Source organism: Copadichromis virginalis, linkage group LG17 (assembly GCF_057382275.1).
Source record: "Copadichromis virginalis isolate Kocher_CV1m ecotype Utaka linkage group LG17, C_Virginalis_male_GT1.1, whole genome shotgun sequence".
Taxonomy (NCBI): Eukaryota; Metazoa; Chordata; class Actinopteri; order Cichliformes; family Cichlidae; genus Copadichromis; species Copadichromis virginalis.
This window is the reverse complement of record NC_140634.1, coordinates 34,630,982-34,647,875: the sequence shown is the minus strand read 5'-3', so window position 1 is coordinate 34,647,875 and position 16,894 is coordinate 34,630,982. Positions and strand designations below refer to the sequence as shown.

At 41.2% G+C, this 16,894-nt stretch overlaps 1 protein-coding gene across 4 annotated transcripts in view; it reads left to right on the top strand.

The window, feature by feature from the left end:
- The window catches only part of ahcyl2b (adenosylhomocysteinase like 2b), a 52,316-nt gene extending 36,752 nt beyond the window's left edge, over window positions 1-15,564 (top strand). For 3 of the 4 annotated variants that reach the window (XM_085437698.1, XM_085437700.1, XM_085437701.1), the window contains exons 3-17: window positions 850-993; window positions 1,276-1,376; window positions 1,472-1,574; window positions 1,732-1,826; window positions 2,066-2,172; window positions 3,645-3,761; window positions 3,932-3,995; window positions 5,053-5,141; window positions 5,228-5,298; window positions 6,101-6,195; window positions 7,667-7,765; window positions 9,598-9,666; window positions 9,763-9,841; window positions 10,638-10,758; window positions 12,368-15,564. In XM_085437698.1, the coding sequence (XP_085293824.1) occupies window positions 850-993; window positions 1,276-1,376; window positions 1,472-1,574; window positions 1,732-1,826; window positions 2,066-2,172; window positions 3,645-3,761; window positions 3,932-3,995; window positions 5,053-5,141; window positions 5,228-5,298; window positions 6,101-6,195; window positions 7,667-7,765; window positions 9,598-9,666; window positions 9,763-9,841; window positions 10,638-10,758; window positions 12,368-12,374 (1,361 nt within the window). In that variant the 3' untranslated portion in view covers window positions 12,375-15,564. Of the gene's footprint in view, window positions 1-849; window positions 994-1,275; window positions 1,377-1,471; window positions 1,575-1,731; window positions 1,827-2,065; window positions 2,173-3,644; window positions 3,762-3,931; window positions 3,996-5,052; window positions 5,142-5,227; window positions 5,299-6,100; window positions 6,196-7,666; window positions 7,766-9,597; window positions 9,667-9,762; window positions 9,842-10,637; window positions 10,763-12,367 lie in introns of those variants that run through there. The other variant, XM_085437699.1, reaches the window with a different exon arrangement.
- Window positions 15,565-16,894: the final 1,330 nt, after the last annotated feature.

Genomic DNA, 16,894 nt, shown 5'->3' with positions numbered 1-16,894 from the left:
TCAGCTTTTACCTGATTTAGGCACTCTGCATAGAATTTCATAGATTTTCCCAAAGAAGGCCAGGTTAAAAAAAAAAAAAAAAATCTTTGGAACGTCCTCTAAGGATATCATTTACATGTACAGCCAAAAACACAGCACAGACATTGTCTTGAATTCATGGGTGTTACCCCCGGACATGAGGTGACGCTATTGTTAATCAATATCGATTGCTTGTAATGAACTAAAACTTGAAGAATTGGATTTGGGATATCCTCTTACACCCTCAAACCTTTGTTTTCCTGTCTGCACTTAAAGGCGTGTGTGATGTTGGCATCATGCACCATTTGTACTCATGGAGGAGTACACCCTGTGCACCTCCATGTATAGAAATGTACAGTACATTTGAAACCACACAATAATGCAAAGTGCAGACTGTGCATATGACTGTTTATATCACAGGTCCAGTGATACTACTCAAACATGTTTTCTTTTTATATCCAAGTGTAAATACTTAAGTCCAATAACATCCTGTGTTTACTTTCTGCTTCAGTCAGAGGTGATAAAGCTGCTAGTTTTGCTCTTAGTGGGAAAAGTTTGGCTGGCAGCTCTATGATAAATTAAAGCCTGTGGTGCCTGAAATCTGTAGGCTAACAAATTCAAGTTGCACATTTGAGTTTAATGTATTCTGATGAAACCAGAGGCTGAGAGAATCCATGTTTAGGTACAGAATACATTCAGTGTATTCTGTACTTAAACATGGATTCACAGTTTACAACTTTTTTTTGTTTTGTTTTTGGTTACAGCGGCAATATTTTGCCTCCTATGTGATGTGTTGACATGCTGACAATGCCTGTGTGTGTTTGTTTGCAGCGGCATCATACACGGACAGCTCTGATGACGAGACATCTCCTCGTGACAAACAGCAGAAAAACTCCAAGGGCAACGGCGACTTCTGCATCAAAAACATCAAACAGGCCGACTTCGGCCGCAGAGAGATCGAGATAGCTGAGCAAGGTGAACCAGCGGGCAGTAGCTTTAAAAACTGGGAACTGAGCTAAATACCAAACTGCTGTTATGACCACCATTTAAAATCAAACTCAATGTATTTCATTGACATTACTCTCTAATTACCTAGCAGAGAGCCTCGCTCATCGAGCTACTCCACCGCACGAGGCGATGGATTAGTTTTGAAGTATTAGGAGGATTAAATGATGGGAATTCCTTAATCATCCAGATCAATCCTGTATATCCACTTATGTGTATTTGTGTGTATGTGTGTGTTTCCTTTTCTTTCAGAGATGCCAGCACTGATGGCTCTGAGGAAGCGAGCCCAGGGGGAAAAACCCCTCGCTGGTGCCAAGATTGTGGGCTGCACCCACATCACTGCCCAGACTGCTGTAAGTAGTAGCAGTGCAAAACACTCACACACACTTGTTTATTTTTCTCTTCTGCCACGACGAAAACTCAAACTTGACCCTTGTCTTCTCCCAAGGTGCTGATGGAGACTCTGTCAGCTCTGGGCGCTCAGTGCAGATGGGCAGCATGCAACATCTACTCCACCCAGAATGAGGTGGCAGCTGCCCTGGCAGAGGGAGGTGAGGCTCAGTGTTCCCATGTGGTGACACCTGACCTTTTCTTCTCTCTTTTTTGCTGCCTAAAATATTAATGCGCTCGCTTTTCCCTTCATGGTCACATCCATTGTTATTCATACACTCGTATGCAATATGTATTCAACGCTTCCTCTCTTTGTAGGTTTCAGTGTATTTGCGTGGAAGGGAGAATCAGAGGACGACTTCTGGTGGTGCATCGACCGCTGTGTCAATGTGGAAGGCTGGCAGCCCAACATGGTAGCACACCTACATATCTAAATAAAGCTTATTACAGAAAAGTTGCCTCTGTGGTTTTTACATCAAACATCAATCATTGGTAGGCCATTCATCCGTTGTGTAGTAGGTTTTTAAATGTATTTTTACGTGATGATTGTCTACCACTGTGGCTAGAAGTGAAGAAAGGGGCATTCATTATATCAGATAATTTGTTCTGCATATTCAAACATAGAAAACTTATCTTTCTGATTTCTCGTCAGATCTTGGATGACGGTGGTGACCTGACTCACTGGATTTATAAAAAATATCCCAGCATGTTCAAGAAGATCAAGGGCATAGTAGAGGAGAGCGTTACTGGTGTGCACAGGTAGGACGTGGTGTCTTTTTAGTTTAGTTTTTGTTTTTGTGTGTGTGTGTGTGTGTGTGTGTGTGTGTGTGTGTGTGTGTCATAAACGTCGATTGAGCCGTTCTGATTCAACACACGAGATCCCTTTATGGTCCACTGGTTGTCCGTTCTGTATGTGTACTGAAGTCAAATCAGGTGTTTGTACATGTTGTGGGGAGATGTGATTCTGACCAATTCACACAACGTTTAAGCCGACTTGGAGCAAGGAGTGTTCGGTCACACACAGGAGAACCATAGCCTGAGAGTGTCTGCACGTTTTCCTGAGTGGATTCAGAGGAAAACCGTCCAGCTTGTAGAGCAGGACGGTTTGAGAGCCTGCACCTCTCTCTGTTACTAAGGAAATATAGAAATGAAGACATCAATAGAATCGTATTCATCAGTTCCCCTTATTAATTCTGGGTCAGTCTCTGAGTTTGGAAAAGGAGGCCTGCACAGGTTTTCAGAGTCGATGGTTGACATTAGAAAAAAAGGCTTGCATTTGTTTTGCACGTGCAAACACTCCCTGTTTAGCCAAAATAGGGTTGATCCCAAAAAACTGGATTCAGAGGAATTGATGAGGTTTTTGATTTTAGCTCGTTTTCACGGGAGAATGTTGTGCAAGAAGCCTTCCTTGCATCTTTGTTGCATGCAAAGACTCCCCATCTGTCGGTGGGCTTCTCTGCGCCAGCAGCCGCAGCAGCAGGTTGCCCTGGGTTCTGGCTTCAGCTTCACCGGGGAAAGGATGGTGCCTGCAGGCACTATAGTCGTCCTATAGAGAGAGAAAAAACGTCCGAACAACCTGCTCTCACTAGTTTGGCATGCTGGGGTTTTGTGCTTACATGTGGTCTGTGTGATAATATTTCATGCTGATCTTGTTTGTTTGGTGTTTTGTTTTTTAAATCACAGCTATGAGAAATATGCATTCATGCTGTGTAAGCATGAATGCGCTAACCAGCTAGCCCATTATTAGTGCAGTCGTCTTGGAGATGCATGTCAATGAATTTTAGGGCTGAGCTTGTGATTGAGCCCCAGTGGGAGGGGGTTATTTGTTTAGATGAGGAGTACAGCATCTACCTCCAGATGAATGAGACATTCCACCTTTAGGTAGATAAAACCAGGTGCTGTAAATGTGTCTGTTAATGTGCTGGTTTGTGTATTTATTTCTCACTGAAGAAGTGTTTACATAATCTGTGGTGTGCCAACATCACCATCTAGTGGTGAATATGTTCTCCACTGTATATTTGTGGCATGGTAGCAAAATTTCAACTTCATTTGCGCAAATAGAAACACATCAGTTAAATCTAAATGATAAAACAAATCCTTTCAAAGATTTAAGCAGCAGCTTCTCCTGTCAGGATTAATTTGCCACCTTTCTTCCAGTCATTGAATTAAGAGACATGATTGTATTCTGATGTAAAGTTTAAATGTTTTTTGGTGTGTGTTTGTGTGTGCAGGTTATATCAGCTGTCCAAGGCCGGGAAACTCTGCGTTCCAGCCATGAATGTCAACGATTCAGTCACCAAGCAGAAATTTGACAACCTGTACTGCTGCAGAGAGTCCATCTTAGACGGGTAGGAAATGCTCTCCTGTTGAACCTTGTTAGAATTATAAAACAGGCCAAGTTTTTTGTTTCTAATAACATGCATTGCTGCAAGGTGTATACACCCGCATCCAGTCTGCTCCAAACAGTGTGAATAAATATTGGGTCGCCTGTGTGTTATAACAGTGTTTCTGTCCTCAGCCTGAAGAGGACTACTGACGTCATGTTTGGAGGCAAACAGGTGGTGGTGTGTGGATATGGAGAGGTAAGGCCACCGTCCTCGTCACGCACCTTTCTTGTTCACACAGTGATGCAAACACTGAAGCCTTGTCCTGTCTCCTGTGAGTTCGCTTATGCACATGAACAGATTTCAATGTAGCACGACAAGTTAGATAATTGTTGTCGGCCTTTTTGAGGCATCTAAGTAAGGATGGGGTTTTGCTAAGGCCGTGGCAATTAAATTTGTAAAAGGCTGGCTTGAACTTGATTAATACAGAACAAGCCACCAGAGAGTTTTGTGCTAATAGAACATCCAAGTGATGGTAGCAGAGGCCAGCTGCTGTGGATTTTTTCTTTTTTTAAAAGTACATAAATTTCTTTAAACCTTTTCTTTCTTTCTTTCTTTCTTTCTTTCTTTCTTTTTTTTTTCTTTTTCTTTGCTTTGGGTTTAAATTAAAACCTAACGGGGCTAATGTGTCAGTGTACAGTAGGAGGTCTTTTCTTTGAACCCAAGTGCTTAACTTACTGAGACACGATTGAATGAATTCTAAGTGCGCCTTGTGGTCAACGCTGTGTACCATAGTTGCTATTAAACTGGAACACGCTTCAAAACATAGCCCTTAGTTTTGACCTTTTTGTGTGTAACAGAGGACTTCGAGTAAAATTAAAATGTATGAGGTTTTAAAATGGTAAAAAGATTACTTCAAATTACTCCTATGTTAGTGCTTTGTCGTGGCGTAAGTAATCTGTCCTCTTCAGAGGATTTGGGGTCAAATTGTGGCCTGCATACTGACAAATGCAACCCAGTCAAGTAGGACGTACTGGTATTTATTTAATATAATATATTACTACTGAGTCACACTAAATGGACAGCAGTGCTACAAAATAGGTGGTTTGATCCTTGTTGCTTCCACGTGCCTCCTATTGTGTGACTGGTTGATTAAGAAACACGTCGTTTTCAGTTCTTTTTCTAAATAGTGAAATAGTGTGCACACTTAACACACTACATTCACTCAAACAGAAGCATCATGGACAGTTTCTGCATGTGATATGGGTTTATGTCCTTTGTGTTAACTCCATTTGTACTTTTTTTCTCTCCTCAGGTTGGAAAAGGCTGCTGCGCTGCCCTCAAAGCAATGGGCTCCATCGTCTACGTCACAGAGATCGACCCCATCTGTGCCTTGCAGGCCTGGTGAGACTTCTTCAGCTCTTGTTCTTCCTTTGTTGCCGTTGATGCTGCATTCATCTTACACACTTTCTTTAATTAACCAACCGTAGCATGGACGGCTTCAGGCTGGTGAAACTCACCGAAGTCATCAGACAAGTGGATATCGTCATTACCTGCACAGGTTGGTTCAGCCGCTGTCCTTATCTGACAAGAAGAAACACAATGCAAAGAGAAATCCAGCTTAGATGTTGCATGTTAGGAGGATACAAAACATAAAGCAGTCCCTGGTATCATTCATTCAGGGTGCCTAAACGGATAATAAGTCCTTGTAATCAGTCTGCAGCAGCTACTAATAAAGTTCTTAACTCAGCAGCCAGCAAGTTGAGCGCTTGAAGCAGAGAATTACTCGCCCTCTCAGCTTCATTAGTCGGTGCTGCTGGCAGGCGAGCTGCAGAGGTCTGTCCTTAGGTGGAAATGGCAAAGATAACAGCAAAGATAATAAAAGGATTTGTGGCCTCAATAAAGTTCAAGAGTGTTGTGAAATAAAAGAAACAAATATATTAAAACACGCTGTCATAACTCTTATCTCACACATACACACAGCAGTCTCTTTGTTTGGTTTTTATTCACCTCTATCACGTCTGTTTTTTATTGCTTAGTAAAAGATTTTAGCTTGTTTTGATCTAAATAGATAAATACAAAACCATTTAAAATGCTCTATGTAGACAGGTGAGACTCTAAACTAAATTACATTCCCTAATTAACTTTGTTCAAGTCGTGCAATAAGTAATTAAATCATGAGCGATAAGGGCAATCCTCCTTCTTTTCCCCCCCAGTACATAGATTTCAGAAAACCTGTTCAGTCCCTTTACAGCGTCGTATTTGATTAAAACCTCACGTACAGCCGAGCCTCTTTCCTTCCTCTGGAGATTTTTGCTTCCTCAACGTTTCTCTCTGTTCTTTGTGTCCTCTCCCCTCATCAGGCAATAAGAACGTTGTGGTGAGAGAGAACCTCGACCGCATGAAGAACGGCTGCATCGTCTGCAACATGGGACATTCCAACACTGAGATCGATGTGGTCAGTTGCCAGTTTGCACGAGGTCTAAATTGTAGTCATCTCATCAGATTTAGGCGTGTTAAAACACTGCCACTAGTTATCATTTTGGAAGACTGAACTACTCAATCGAGACTGTAAAAGATTTCTGCTCCCCTGTTAAATGTCCTCACGTCTGTAAAGCTTGACCTGGGGCAGTGATTGCTCATTGTTGTCATGGTAGCAGTCGACGTAGACTTGAGTAAGTGTGGCGTCAGTAAAAGGTCTGATCTATAACCTGCTGTTACACTCAGAAATAAACAAGACTGACAGATGGATAGTTAGTTTCCTAGAAAAACAGGAAAAATATGGAGCTGCCACTAGCCTTTCTTTGGTTACGTAATGCAAAAACTAGCAGACCTTTACAAGCTTTCAAACCATAAAGATTGTTAAGCTTTTATCCAGGGCAGCCATGAATCTTTGTCTTTGAAATACACATTTACCAATAAAAAAACCCCATAAAAATAAATCATTAAGTATCACCAGTCACATGCATGCAAGAACTTGCACCACACAGTGTAACTATCTTTGACCCATGTACACAATGAAATCAACCTGTGCAGCTGCATGTTTAAGATATTTGTTTCAGTACAAAAGGCTGTACCAGCAGAACACTTCAGAAAGACGCTTAATCATCTTCATATACAGAGATGAGCGGTTTAGGCTAATGTTAACAACAAATAGTGGATGGATGTCACATGTGCAGCTTTCTTTTTTTACTTCCTTAATGTTCCAATGATGCTTTAAGCCTGTTTCAAGTGTGTAGCAGCAAAACGAGATTAATTTGTTGCCTTAACCTTAAGTTATTATAAGTTTCCCTGTTGTTTACGGAATCTTTTCAGGTCATTCATTTAGAGTTTACAGTACACTTGTGGAAATTGTGAAGATAAAAATCAAGAGGCTAGCCAGTCTGTGCGATAAGTCTGCTGGAATGGAAAGATAAGTTTAATGAGAGATGGCTGGACGTGGCGTTAACAAGAAACTTTTATTTCCTTTTTTCATTTTGACTTATTGTTCATTTCAACCAGTTAACACAAAAATCATATTTTCATATTTATTATGGGTGTGCTTTAAACATTCCAATCTACACCTCATATAAAATGATAATAAAGGTCTCAAAATGTCTTGTGAAACTTTTGTACTTGCAGACACCGGATGCACACTTTACCACTACTGTTAGTACCTTTATCAGTCTGTAACAGGCTAATAAAGCTTTCTGGTCATTAAAGATTGTACAGAAGTGTTTAGAAATTGGAACAAAGGGCAACGTGAGGATGTTTCAAAATCAGTAATAACAATGGGTGATGGACAAAGGAAATGGTTCATATGAAAGGAAGCTCTGAGTCACTCCAGTCCTGGAAATGAAGTGTGCTCAGTCAACATATGACTCGTGATGAGATGTCATAGAGCAAACAGCCAAATACAAATAACCGATGATGTCGTTTCTTCCTTATAGGCAAGTCTGCGGACTCCTGAACTCACCTGGGAGAGAGTGCGCTCTCAGGTGGACCACGTAATCTGGCCTGATGGAAAGAGGATAGTCCTGCTGGCAGAGGTAAACACACCCAGCCACGCGTCTTCCTTCTAATCCTGGTGTCTAATTGGCATCAGTTCAGTCCGGGGTACAACAACAGGCAACTAGACATTTTTGGTGTGATGATGTTGATAATATGTCCATATTTAAATAAATGGTTGCCATAAAGTGATTCATGGTGCTGCGATACAAAAACAGAATGTAAAATCCTAGAAGAAAACTTTTACTTTATTTAGAGAGCTGGATATTCCACTTTTCATTCTTTCATTCTCTTAAGCACCTCTTTGTGTAACTGGAAGTCAGGAGTACTTTTGTAAGACAGAGAACCCCTAGCTAGTGCTGTTCTGCATTACTTTGTATGTAGACTGTAACTGGCAGGCAAACAGCCACTCAAACAGAGCAGTACATAATGCATTAATGTTAGCAGGCAAAATAATCGAATAACGTGTCCAAATTTATGCCTAAAACACCAAGTTGTCTGTGTTCAGACAGCAGAACCTTGTGAATGCTTTCTTCTGCGTTGATACCACAAATATCCCCGTATGGTTTGTCATCAGAGTCACAAACTGTATTGGGTTTATGGCCATTTAAAGAGCACTTTGTAAAATGGGCCCACTGCCATGACAATGTTTAAGAAAATAATTTTAAAGGATTAAATACAGTAGACGTTTACACAGACGATGTTTAACCACATCCGTTAAATTATCTTCAAGTTCGACTGCTTTCAGGGTGTATTCTTGCTTTTAGGCGAGTTTATTCATCCTATTTTCTCCTCTGATTTAATCACTTTGGAAACCTCTTTGGCAGAGTTATCCTCTCATATTTAATAATTGGTTGATTAATCATCATTTAAAATATTCTTTTGTAATGTAGTGCAAGTTGTTATGGAATAAACACATAAACAGGACACTTACCCTGCAAACTTTTTTGCAACTTTACTTGCAGTAATATGCACACACTCACCCCCTGATCATGAATATTTTAGGATAAGATGAGGTGTGTGTGCGTATGTGACAGAATGAGAGCAGTCCAACAGGGCCAGACAGGCAAACTGCCAGCCTGTCAATGCCTGCCTCTCTGAGGCTGTTTGATCTGCAGAAGTTTTAACCACATCAGTAGATTTGCGCCTCCATCCTCACCTCACCTGCCTCCAGATCACTCTGTTCTGATCCTTAAAATAGAGCAGTGCTCCAAAAATGCCATTCAGTTTAAATATACAAAACAACATCTGATCCTTTAGTATAGCTAACATTTGGATGTTTAAAGTTTATTTAAATTGTGGCTCTGTCCAAAAAAAGGAAGTTATTTTTTTGTTCCCTTTTTGTGTCCCAGTGTAATAATGCACACTCAGGCATTTATGTCATATTTATGAGCATTATTAAGCTGTAAGATGGTTCACAGACAGCTGCTTTATCATGTGAAAATGCACACAGCACTAGCGAGCAGCGTGTGTGTGAACTTCAGTGTGTACAGCAAATTAAACCCCTGTGTGGAGTTTCTGTTCTGCTTTCATCATCCAGCAACAACAGTTGAACGGCAGTCTGTTCCCCTCTCTTCGTGTAGCTTTTCAGTTTCAGAGGGATGGCCACTCTGTGCATAGTTAGCAACATCTGTCTTCATCAGTAAGCTAATGCACAGCAGTTTCATTCATTAACAGGACTGACTGCAGCGTTACACAGCTGATACACAGTCGATTTGTTGAGGGACACCGAGATCTGAGTTTATTGATTCCTTTTCATGATGCCGCCCAAAAGGTACATTTTTACACAAAGGCGCGAGCCTGTATGTGTATTTTTGACTTGTACTCTAACCTTGTGTTGTTGTTTTTGTTTTGTTTTTTCCCTCCTGTCCAGGGTCGTCTGCTGAACCTCAGCTGTTCCACTGTGCCCACTTTCGTTCTCTCAATCACTGCCACCACTCAGGTAAAGCTGTGGATCAATTTGTCTCATTTATATTGTCGCATATGTTTGGCTTGTTACACTTTGCATTGCTGCATTTGTGTGTGTGGATCTGTCCAGGCACTGGCACTGATAGAGCTCTACAATGCCCCTGAAGGACGGTACAAACAGGATGTTTACCTGCTGCCCAAGAAGATGGGTAAGAGTACCATCATTTCTGGATGTGTTAAAGTAGTGGATGTTTGTATTAAACATTTCAAATAACGACTTCGGCATTCAAGTAATTTCAGTCAGGCTCTTAGGTTTTAGGCAAAAGCTCCACCAACTTGTTGTTCAAACCTTCTGTCTTCAAGGGGATGATGAAGATGAACTGCAGGGCTGTGCCTAACCCCAGTGTGAGATAAATACAAATTATTTTGGACTTTATCATAGTAGTTTTTTATGATTTAGAGTCCACTTTGATATCAGAACACATAAAAACCTCTTGTGTAACAAATACCATCTACGTGGATGTACAGGATGTGATTACAGCATGTTAGAAGCCCTGCAGACAGACTACATTTATCTCTGCAGACAGACTCATCTGTTCAGTCCAGAGTCGTCTCCCCGGATAGCAAATCACTCACAGCAGAGTGAATCCTGTGTATCTGTAGACACATGTGTGCATGTCTGCCGCTTGTCACATCTCTGAGCCGTCTCTCAGAGGCTGAGAGCAGAGCGCACATATCGTAAAGAGAAAAACAAGGAGAAGAATGTAGGTCGGTCTGTAAGCAACTGCCACTGTTATCACAACACACACTGACACAGAGGTGGGAGAGGGCCGGGTTCGGATAAGGAAGAGAAGAATGCGGTCAGAGAAAAGGAAAAAGGAAGACAGTTATCACTGCAGAAGAAAACAGCTGGGAAATCCTGCTACTTCCTGTTCTCATTTAAATGATTAATCAAACATGGACGCCTGGTGAATGTAAGCACGTTCTCTCGCTCTTGCCCTTCAGATGAGTATGTGGCCAGCCTGCATCTCCCAACATTTGATGCGCATCTTACAGAGCTGAGCGACGAGCAGGCCAAGTACCTGGGCTTAAACAAGAACGGGCCCTTTAAGCCAAATTACTATAGGTAAGCAAACACCTCAGCGCACTTGCACTGTTTTGAGTGGCTGACATATAATCCCGTAATTCAAATAATGATCCCGTGTGTATGTACTTGTTATTAAATTGACATAGTGTACCACACCCTCTTATTAAAGCTAAATCCTTTCAAAGACCCTGTTGAATACTGGTGGGTTTAGCTTTCTAATCAGCCTTTTCACCAAGCGACTTTAGGTCTGAATGTTAATGAGCTACAGCAGCCACCAGGTATCGCACCACTATAGCCATGCTTTGTTTTGAGCAAGAGGTTGGTTATCTTGGGAGATTAATACATGCAGGTGTTTTGTCTACCAGCTCCATATAGACTCAGAACCTAAACTTCTGTGTCGCGCTTACTGTTCAGGTCATGGTCCATTTCAACGTAAACACAAATTTGCAAGTAAAGAGCAGCGTCGCTGGACTGATGCTGTGCAGTAGTGATGTGTGATACGGTATCCGCCCAATGCGACGAAAATGCAGAGCCAGTATTCCTGATACAAAGTAAAGATACTGGTATTTTTGACTTATAATGGGATCTTATGTTGAGGATAGCTGTGTGACATTAATAAGAGATGAATCATCATCATGACTGAAACATTTTGTTCACTGGATCTGTCTGAAGGCATTTCTTCCTCCTCATTGTTTCTTTTGCTGCTCATTCCAGGAAGAAGCTGTTTCTGTTTTGTGATCTTTCATGTATTCAAATAAGTTGGTGGTGTTGCCAAAGTAGAGAATTTCCCTTCAACACGCATCACTGCTTGCAGTGTTTTCATTTACCGCCTACTAAATACAGCAGAGTAGGGAGGAGGGGGCGGAGCCAAGTGTGTTTGTATGGAGTGCATTGGGCTTATAGGAGACAAACAAAAGCATCACTCCTATCCTGGTAGTATTAGCCACTGCTAATACCAGCATTGCTGTGGACGCTATCACAATTTCAGTCGATCCCCCCAAACCCTAACAAGTAGGGCATGGCTAAACTGAAAGAGGAAAATTTAAAGTTGATCTGGATCCGTAATTGAATCCAGGATTATCTAGAAGGAATCTTTACCGTTGAAGGATAAAGTGGCATTTTGCATTTCCTCCCAAGATCAAACCGGAGAGCTTTTGTTTGTTAGGCAAATGTGCAAATTTCAACACTCACATCCCGTCACATCTTCACAAATGTATATCAAATTAAAAGAAGACAAAAAATATGGAGACGTCATTTTAAAGTTTTGAGGATAATAATCCAGATCAAGGGGTTCGATAAATGTAGTTTTGGTGCATGGATGCAGTCTCAGGCTGCTGTGGATGGACATTTGTTAAACCATTAGGTGAGGCCATGGTTACAGCAATGCCTGTCTGTCAGCCTGAAGTAGCTGCTTCACTCGACTCTCCTCGTCTGTGCAGAACTGTAATGAAAAGCATCAGATTAACAACAAAGTTTGGTTTTTAGATATATTTGGGTATATATTATCATTTAAATTTGCATTTGGTTTATCCAAAATGATTTTGATTTCTTCCTTTGACACCTGTACATCAGTTTAACCTGCTTGTTTCCGCCACAGTCAGTTCAGTTGCTCCGACAGCTGCTAACATGTATGTTCTTTGTTTTTAAGGTATTAGCCAAGTGTTGTGGGAAGAAGAACTCCGTGAATCATACAGACTGGTAGCGGAGGACAGGAGGGAGGACACAACAGCCAATACACCTGCTTTATATGTAAGGGAGAAGGGGGCGGAGCTCTGAACGAGCCTGCAGGGTGGGGGTGGGGAGGGGCGTGGCTTTCCCTGCTTATGGCAGTCGTTTTATTTATCCCCCGCCTGATAACAGTAATAATAACAATAATAACATTAACTACACCTCGGAGCTGCTCCTGCCATTCACCTCGAGCTAGCTCCCAAACCCCGTCTCCCGCTCACTCGTCATTTCATCATTTCCACCCGGTCCTCTTCAGACGCTCATTTGTATGTCGAGTCGTATGTAAACCTCCATCCTCCCTTCCACGTTGCCAGATCTTTTATCGTTTATCTGTTAAATATGAAATTACTGAAGCTAAAGATATATACTATATTAAAAAAAAATCTTGATTTAAAAAAACAAAAAAACTGTGTGAATGAAGACCACCTTTGAAGATTTATCTTGTGTCGGACAATTTTTCCTGTCCCTTATTTTTGTCGTCTTTTCTTTTCTACTTGTGATTTTTTTTTTCTTCTCTTTTTTTGTGTATTATTGGGGTGGGACGGGTGGGGCTAGACTGAGGGTTTAGGCGGGGGTCTCAGGGTCCAATCATATCGTTTTATTTGATTGCGAATTGTCTGTTTTTAAGTTGTTTTTTTTTAGTACGCTCTTATGTCACTACGGGTCACCCTGTAGTTTTTCTTTCTTCCTTTGTTTTTTAAAACGTGACTGGAGGGTGACCCCCGCCAGCCCCTCACCCAAACACCTGTCACTCAAACCCACAGTGAAACCATCTCATTCGCTGCTCTTCTTTCTCACCCGCTCTAGCGACGCCAGTGTTGAAGTAATGAAAAGTATTTTTATTTGGTCCTTCACTTAAACAAGAATACTGTAGTAAAAGCATGGCAGGCTTTTGGATCATCACGAGGGTATACTGTGTATTTAGATGTTTATAAAGAAAAGATTTTTCTATCTTTCGTTTATTTCCTCTCCTCTAATATCATTGCAGTATAATGTTCTAATGATGCGTGTAATAAATATACTCGAACTCTCGTTTTAAATACTGTGAGAAAATATTTACAGAAATACCAAACAGCAGCCACCCTGGTACGTAAAGGAGCAGCTCACCTCAAAAATCAAATGTAGTTAGTTAGTTTGTTTGTTTTCTTTCAAATGTAGGTTGTAGCTTTGTTTGGATCTGCCTTCTCTTGAACGTCATGGAACTAAAAAGCATTACCTTCTCTTCTAGTTCTTGGAGCATTAAAAAAAATCGATCTGAAACTAGGTAGCAGTATCACTTTCGCAAAATTATGCTCCGGCTATTCAAGATAAAGGAACAAAACTCCACCCAAATATTGTGAGCAGCTTCATGTAGGAACTGTTTCCTTCCTGCTGAATTACAACAACCCTCTCACTCATAACGCTTATTTTTGTGACAGGGTGTGAACACTAATGGGTGTCCCCCGTCCCCTGAGCTGTTTGTTTGGCTGATGTAGACAGAAGAAAGAAAATAGTTCCTACATGAAACCTCCAATAACAAGATGAGATTTTTACCCACACCCTGCTGGGCAGGCGGCGTAGACACCCAGGTTTGTGAATGTGATAACTCGAGAATGAAACGATGTATGATTTTTAATTTGATACCATAGTTGCATCTACTAGAAGGCCAACAGTATTTTTGAGTTACCGCTTTAAGCAAAACCCCACTTACGTCCATTATATTTAAGAGAAGGCAGACGCCTCTACAGCATACATCTCTATCTGTGCAGTGTACATTGTGGATAAAATAACACTAAATGCCAGGAAAATCTATTTAATAAATGACTGTGAGGTGAGCTGTCCCATTAAGCAGATTTCTTCTGTCAGGTCCTCAGTAAAACACATGGTGCTGTTAAGAATTACTGTATTTGCCATAATCAGATGACACAACTCTTTGGTACTCACAGATGAGTTGAGCTTACAAATGAAAGACAGGCACACGACATCTCTGACGTGCACTAGCCTTTCAGGTCCATTTCCGCCTTTTCTCCCACCCGGAAGGCGCTTTCTTTCTTTGTCTGTCTTTCTTATGGCTGTAATGAGCTGCACAGTCGCCATCCACTGCAGCTCGTCCCCAGCTGAGCTGACATTTGAAATTAGAAAAGCCCTGACAGTGATTTCACCTGAAGTGTACCCCGCTGCCACACCGGCTCTGCACCTGAACCGATCACAATCTCTTCTGGCGTGCTGCGAGACGCCGCCAGCTCTGCTTTCACACACTAGGATCAAACGCACACAGAGTGGCTCATTACCCAAGTCTGAAAGTTTACTGTATCGTACTAGATATGAAAGGTAACAGTAAAAGTTTTATTTTTTGAAAAGGTGGGAGTGGCACAAAAAAACTTTGTTTACCAGTTGAATAAGTATGCTTTTGCAGGTCAGTTTAATTTTGAAGGGTTCCTGAGAGGGCTTGTACTACCTATTTGACAAGGTTTCACGCATCTGTTGAAATTTTGGTCAAATAAATAAATAAAACTGTTCCTTTTTTGTTTTAGGCAAAAATAAGAACAATATGGGAACCCTTTAGTCAAACTCCTATACTGAGTCCCTTTCATCCGTCTCTTCATGTTGTTGACTGCTTGTCTGTAGTACTTAAACCTTTTGTCTTAAGTCTTTTTTCTTCCTTTTGTGCGCGCGTGTGTGAACGAGCGTGATGACGACGACGACGGTGCACATCTAAATGTCTCTCTGTATTTGTAAGCATCCTTTCTGTTTTGTAGGCCATAGTTGCTTTGTTACCAGCTGCCTCAGGATCCTAGCCTGTGTGTTAGGGGTGGAGAAACCGTTTTGTTTTTCCGTCAGCGCTCTGCTGACCGGGTAGGCGGGGGAAGACACCAGCATCATAGATGTATATACATACTATATGCAGATATGACAACCTTTAAAAGTATAGGAAGGTAAAAGAAGAATTGACACCTGTATTTATTGTTGTAAATCCTCATACTGTTCAAACTGACAAAAATTCAACATGTTTTAAGTTGTCTAATAAAGAAAAAATAAACCCTATGTTTAAATATTGCAAGTGATAATGTTAGATGATGAGCAATAATGACAAAATTCTGTAATCTGAATGAATAAAAAAATGGGGAAAAAAAGTTATTCCTTTGTGTGCTGCTTTATTTCTGCTACATTTAATACACAGTCACCCAGTGTGTTCACATACAGAGGGTTTTTTTTATGTCGCAGCCTGTGTTGTGTCATCGTGGATTGGTTTCTAGTTGTATTTATGTGCCGTGGAAGAAGAAGACGCATGCAGCTGCTGAGGTCTGTCACAGCCACAGTGAGCTCATCTGAGCCAGCAGCAGTCAGACGGGGACATCTCTGACATCAGCTGAGCCGAGCTGGCTCTGAGCCTCTATTTATTCTAGAAACATTAGTCAAGTTTATGTGAGCAGATTACTTTAAATAGAATCGTATTGTATGTGTGTTACACTATAATCCAGTTACATTCTATTTCAGCTTGTTTCTTTTGAAGCATTTAAAATGAGGTTTGGTTTGGGTGCTACAACAGTAATGTGTAAGCTTAGTTTCTTATATGAAGTGTCACTGTGACAAATCTGCAGTGTTTAAGGTGGAGGGAGAGGGTGGCCTGAAGTGGGCACAGCAGTGGAGCCAGACGGGTTTTATCAAGGTCACCAGACTGCCACCATTAATTTCACAGGGGTGGCTCTGAAACTCACTGCTTCTTACTACACTGCATTCATGCCAGTGTAATACACAATGAGGACTCATTATTAACATTTATTTAACCAACTATTTCCCAACCAGAGAATAGACATCAGTAGTTGCCAACTGGTCTCTAGGTTTGTTCACTGGAGCCTTATTCACGTAACCCTACAGCAAACAACTTAATGTTACATCTGTCATGTGAATAGATCCACCACTGTTGTCTGCTGCCATCTTTTACATACAGTCTGTAGTCAGGCCTTTTGAAGCTGCCTTGACCCACCTTTAAGAGAAATTAACCCTGATGATACCATTGGAATAGTTTTTAGACCAAACCTGAGCTGTGGCCTGGAATTTATAACAGAAAATAGGAAACCTCGTCCTTGCAAAAACTGTCTGTAGGTACTTTGCAGTTTGTCTGCTACCATGAAACTAAACAGTTAATGTTTTTGATAAATCCAATTTGCCTTCCTAAAAAAAAATCGTCCATCAACTGAAATCACATAAAATTCTGAAAGTGAGTACTTGAGTTACATTTAGACTAGAGTTCCTCACATCACTGTGTTTTTGTAGCTCCTGTGTTGTGTCTGCTGATCTTGGCCTGCGATGGATTTAACCACCAGTAAATTACTATTTAACCTTGAACTCTCTCACCTCCCCCACTGCCCTAGGCCATGTGGCACAAGCCTGCTCTGAACTGTTCACTCCAATCATGTCATCTTAAGTGGTTTTTCCACAGTCAGGGGGCTGTGTGTGTTTCAGT